At 37.6% G+C, this 5,504-nt stretch overlaps 1 protein-coding gene across 3 annotated transcripts; it reads left to right on the plus strand.

Annotated features, from left to right (window-relative positions):
* Positions 1-486: 486 nt before the first annotated feature.
* Positions 487-4,887, plus strand: LOC133148745 (uncharacterized). Of its 3 annotated transcripts, XM_061271660.1 has the most exons (10): positions 488-826; positions 1,942-2,039; positions 2,249-2,383; positions 2,838-2,986; positions 3,088-3,224; positions 3,317-3,410; positions 3,549-3,672; positions 4,036-4,253; positions 4,329-4,509; positions 4,644-4,887. In XM_061271660.1, exons 1-10 carry the CDS (start codon positions 699-701, stop codon positions 4,730-4,732), a joined length of 1,353 nt encoding a protein of 450 aa, XP_061127644.1. In that variant the 5' UTR covers positions 488-698; the 3' UTR covers positions 4,733-4,887. The 3 variants fall into 3 exon arrangements, with proteins under 3 accessions (XP_061127645.1, XP_061127644.1, XP_061127646.1); XM_061271661.1 differs by lacking the exon at positions 2,249-2,383 and having other exon boundaries at positions 487-826; XM_061271662.1 differs by lacking the exon at positions 1,942-2,039.
* The last annotated feature ends 617 nt before the right edge of the window (positions 4,888-5,504 follow it).

Below are 5,504 nucleotides of genomic sequence, written 5' to 3' on the forward strand. Positions count from 1 at the left end.
AAGTGCTCAGCTCGCCGAGAAAATGCGATTTAAGCAATAAAATTAAAAATGCTTATAAAACATAAACCAAACGTTGGAGGTGGTCATTTCTTAATGCGCAGTAATAAACTCGGCACTCTAAAGCACCCGAGAGCGTTTTTTTCGATGCCAACCTAACCAGAGTGACGGGAGCGGCACAATTCAGAAAAAGTGCTCAGCTCGCCGAGAAAATGCGATTTAAGCAATAAAATTAAAAATGCTTATAAAACATAAACCAAACGTTGGAGGTGGTCATTTCTTAATGCGCAGTAATAAACTCGGCACTCTAAAGCACCCGAGAGCGTTTTTTTCGATGCCAACCTAACCAGAGTGACGGGAGCGGCACAATTCAGAAAAAGTGCTCAGCTCGCCGAGAAAATGCGATTTAAGCAATAAAATTAAAAATGCTTATTAAACATAAACCAAACGTTGGAGGTGGTCATTTCTTCACAGCAAAAACTGGAGTGTTGAAATTTCAGGGTTAAACATGTCAGAGTTGATTTCAACTCTCAAAGTGTCATTTTAACACATTCTGATTAAAATGGTGTTCAGTGTTGGAGTTATTTAACAGAGTTATTCCAACCTAAGCAAATCAACTCTGTAGAGATGTAAAGTGCATCTCGGCCGAGTTAACTTGCTTGATAGGCCCCTGGGCTTCAGTCCAGGTAACCCCATGTGTTATGCCCCTGGGCTTTCAGCAGGGTGAACCCGTGCATCAATCAATAGTCTCCTGTGCGTGGCGTGGTCAACCGTCGTTTATTTCGCTGCTGGAATCAGGAATGGATGCGGAGTTGGACTTTTACACGAGGTAAGCTACAAAATCAAACTTGTAGGAACAATAACATTGAATTAAACGTCTGCTGAGAATATTTATGTAACTTTGCTAAGCATTTTTTGTGGTTGGCACTGGACAGCGAACGTTTTGATTTTTTTTTAATGCAATGTTAACTTCACCACTAACGTTACCACTTGCTAAAAAATAAACATTAATAAAAAAACGGTTTCCTATGTTATCCTTTGCATTTTACCAAGTCTCACGCGTGCTTGAGAGGTTGTATAAACAAGGCTTCATATTTAACTGTCGAATATAGTTTGGGGCTAACGTTAGCACATGTTAAAAAGCTAACTTGAAGTTCATGGCGGGTGCATGCATGGCATCAGTCCGACTGCCCAATACTCCCTCTTCCCATTTCTCCGACCATACACTTGTTAATTTCTGCGTCCATTAATCTAACCTTAACCCTAATCCTAACCATAACCCTCTAGAATAAGTAAGGGATAAACAGTTCAGAGGTTGTTATGGAGAAATAAGCCCCGACAGGATGAACTTTGGCTCCAACACGAAGTGAGGAGTTAATTCATGCAATAAACCCCGCACTTTGCGTAGGAGCCACGGCTAGAGTGAAATAATTAGCCTAAACAATTGCAGTTGGGTGCCTGTGTGGCAGACTCCCTGTGCCACTGCACCGAGACGAGTGTCCGAGGCTCTGATCATACAGGTGTGGTTAATAACTCTGATTAATGGGTAATGTAGGTAATGTAGTGGGCAGTCAGACTATAAAGGGTCAACTTTACTGGTGCTGTGTTGTGTTTGTTTGGTCGCTGAAAACCAGCTTTTAACAGAGGGGAATGTTTTAATAAATCAGTTTTGCCTCAAATGTAAATGTTAATTACGGTAGCATGTGCTGCAGTCACTACAGCTAGTCGCTGCCACGTTCATCAATGAGAGCGTTTCCACTGGGCCTGCTGTGGCATGTTTTAACAGCCTCCCAGCAGCTGCTGAATGTGTTTAATCTTAGACATGCAGTGAAATTAATAATGAAACAATTTCTTGCATGATACACAACGTTTATGTGAGTGTTAAATAATTATTTCTTGCATGTTAAGTGTTTACTGACATTTGTTTGTTGTTGCATGTCTCAGAAAAATGTTGATCCAGGTTCGGTATTGCCAACAGCAGAAGTATGTGAAGTTGGATGAGGTTGATGGATGTTTTGATTTTGTGCAGTTCCATGACAAAGGTTTGTTTTTGTTTTACTTATGCTTGGTTTGATATAAAGGGCAGAACAACGCCCCTTTCTTTTAAGATTTGGACTGAAAAGGGAATGTATTTTATGCAGGGGATTATCTCTGAATTTGTTTACAGTGGTGGATTAAATTATTGAATGTGAAATGAGGCAAGATCAGTGCTATCTTAAAGGTCCACTCAGATGTATCTTGTCTTTTCCAGTCATCGAGAGATTTTGCCTGCCACCTGACGCAAAATTAGTGTACAAAGATGCAACAGGGACAGAAGTTGATGAGGACATTTTCAGTGACCTTGTCAGCCAAGGCAATGTGACTCTATCAGTTTTCTCAAATGACGGTGAGAAATGTAAAGGGGTAAATTACATAATGCAATGTGTAAAACACTAATGCAAATTTATAAGTACAGAAATACAGTAAACAATTTCAATTTAATGTTTTCAGAATTAAGTCATTTAATACACTTAAAGGTGGATCAAATATTCAATATCATTCTTTGTGGTTACACAACAGGGACATTCAGCCTGACTTTTATTAAATGGTTTAAATGTCATTTTAACTGACATAAATCCAATATGAATACCAAATGTATTTTTGATTAATCTAATTCATGCCTTTAAAACAATTTCTGAAAATATTTCTGAATTGCCTATCAAGACTGAGAATCAATTGATTAAATGAGTTGAGTCTATGGTGTGCCGTTGGCTTGGTTAGATCAAAAATCTTCTATGACTTTTTGTATACTGCAAATAAACACCCCACCCCCCTTCTTTTTTTTTTTTTTTTTTTTTTAGAATTTTCCGATTGCTCCTTGTCCTCTCCATCCGATTATTCTGATTCAAGCTTCAGTTCATGTGCAAGTACATCAACTATACTCCTAGATGAGGTTCCTAGGAAGAAACCAAGACTTGAGGGCCCACTTACTGCAGCATCTGCTAGAAAGGTTGTGCTAAGTACTCACAGGTTTCTTAAAATCAACATTTGTCATCCTTAAACTCTAGAAAGGCAGTTTATCACATTTGTTTTTTTGCTTCTTTTTCAAAGTTGATTGAAGATGTTCTTGGTACCAGCTCAGGTGGTGAAGAGGTCCTCCAAGAGTATCACACAACAAAAACTCTAACAGATGCTACCAGAAGAAAGTTGGTCAATATAATAGTGGCACACATGATTGATAAACACGGGTATGTGTGTTCTATTTGTCTGTACTATCCTTTTTTTATTAACAAGTTAACTACTTGGCCCTTGTATTAATGCTAATTTGATCTTTTCTCAGGCAACTCCCCAGCAAAGCTGTTCGAGAAGAGTACGCTCTTGGGATAGTGACAGTGTTCCCGTCCCTCAAAGACCCATACTCCAAGAAAGGCTATGTATAGTCATTATTATTGTACTATCTGTTTACATAATTTTCATGTTTTGTCTACATTACAGTAACATTTAGATTCTGAAATTTCACAGTAGCTTATGAGGTTGACATCACATTAATTTTGAATGTATTTCCATTTTAGGAACATTTCTATGATGCTGCAAGCAGCACCGGATACATTTCTTGGCGTCTGAAAACGATTCAGAGAAAGATTCGAAGAGGACATGCATCTACAAGTAGCCCCACTGGCTTTTCCCCAGGAGGAGGTCAGTCTATCTATCTATCTATCTATCTATCTATCTATCTATCTATCTATCTATCTATCTATCTATCTATCTATCTATCTATCTATCTATCTATCTATCTATCTATCTATCTATCTATCTATCTATCTATCTATCTATCTATCTATCTATCTATCTATCTATCTATCTATCTATCTATCTATCTATCTATCTATCTATCTATCTATCTATCTATCTATCTATCTATCTCTCTATCTCTCTATCTCTCTCTCTACGCAACTGTCTTTCTTTCTCTAAGTACCCCTCATTTTTCTTTCTTTCTTACAACTTCATCTAGGGTGTTTCTTGTTTTTTTTCTTGAAAGAATTGTGTGCTTTTTTTCAGGAGGCCCAAATGTGCGCAGGTCCATTGTTGTTGACCAGCAGCTTGATGGGGATGCATACCAGGAAGCCATCTCCTTGCTCAACCATACAACAGACAGTTCCGTAATTTTTCTGAAGATGAGAGAGACCTTTCAGAATCGCCAAAAACTCATCCACGACTCAGACAAAACTCAAGATATCTTCTCCATCTTCCCAAGATTCCTGGATACAAAGGGATTGGTAAGTATGAAATGGGATTTTTAGAATGCCTTGAAATGTGCTGAATGTGGTAGTAGTACATTTGCTTTCTTATAGATGAATCAAGACTTCACACTCCTGTTTGAAGAGGAGGTTTCCAACCTGCTGCTCCAGAAATGGGATCCGTTCTTCAGAGATAACGTCATCAAAGAGGCCAAGCGGCTCACCCCAACACCTGAGCTGCGCCGAATGCTGCAGGCCGCAGAGTCTCCAGGAAGTGAACTTGATGAGGCACCAAGTGAGTTTTGTTCGATAGAATTTGTTATAAGCAATTACAGTTCAATAGTCTTGTGATTAATAAAGACCGATTGATTTTATGTTACTGGACTTCAATTGTTCGTTCATTCTGTGTATTTCTTTTTCTTTTTAAAGTTGGGTTAAAGTCGATGGTGTTGAGTACAAAGGTGGACTTGTTGTTTGCAGTTCCATGGAGGAAGACATGCCAGTCTTTTGTCAAATAGATGATGTACTTCTGGTTGAAGATGACGTTTATTTTTTGACAAAAAAGCTATTTACAGAGATGTTTGTTGAACACCACCATGCCTTCAAAGTTTTACCCTCATGTTTTAACTGACTGCATTGGGGGAAAAGTTAAAATAAATTGTGTTTTTGAAAATGCATTTTTCTTGGAATTGTCATTTTAATGGTTGTATTGTACTGTTTTTTTTTTTTAACTATGTAGTGTCAATTTAACCCAATTTAGGAAGTTAAAAAGGAGCTTTGATATAATGTAAATCGATAGTGTTAATTTAACCCAGTTTAGAGAGTTAAAAAGGAACTCTGATATAGTGTTAATGTAACTCGATATAGTGTTAATTTAACACAGTTTAGGGAGTTAAAAAGGAACTCTGATATAGTGTTAATGTAACTCGATATAGTGTTAATTTAACACAGTTTAGGGAGTTAAAAAGGAACTCTGATATAGTGTTAATGTAACTCGATATAGTGTTAATTCAACCCAGTCTAGGGAGTTAAAAAGTAACTCTGATATAGTGTTAATGTAACTCGATATAGTGTTAATTCAACCCAGTCTAGGGAGTTAAAAAGTAACTCTAGGTACAGTGTTAAATAATTAACTATTTTGAAAGTGTTAATTTAACTCTGTAGAGTGTGGAGCTATATAAACCCGCAAAAAGTGTTAAAATTGACTCTGTGGGAGTTGATTCAACACTCCAGTTTTTGCTGTGTTCATGCGCAGTGAATAACTCGGCACTCTAAAGCACCCGATAGCGT

This window comes from Syngnathus typhle, unplaced genomic scaffold, assembly GCF_033458585.1.
Source record: "Syngnathus typhle isolate RoL2023-S1 ecotype Sweden unplaced genomic scaffold, RoL_Styp_1.0 HiC_scaffold_144, whole genome shotgun sequence".
NCBI classification, from domain to species: domain Eukaryota; kingdom Metazoa; phylum Chordata; class Actinopteri; order Syngnathiformes; family Syngnathidae; genus Syngnathus; species Syngnathus typhle.

What these genes read in the sequence shown, in the direction of transcription:
- LOC133148745 (XM_061271660.1), top strand. Translation starts at nt 699, where the DNA reads ATGCCCCTGGGCTTTCAGCAGGGTGAACCCGTGCATCAATCAATAGTC. An exon ending in TGGCTTTTCCCCAGGAGGAG is followed by an intron (nt 3,673 to 4,035) that starts GTCAGTCTATCT and finishes GCTTTTTTTCAG; the next exon opens with GAGGCCCAAATGTGCGCAGG. An exon ending in TGAACTTGATGAGGCACCAA is followed by an intron (nt 4,510 to 4,643) that starts GTGAGTTTTGTT and finishes TTCTTTTTAAAG; the next exon opens with TTGGGTTAAAGTCGATGGTG.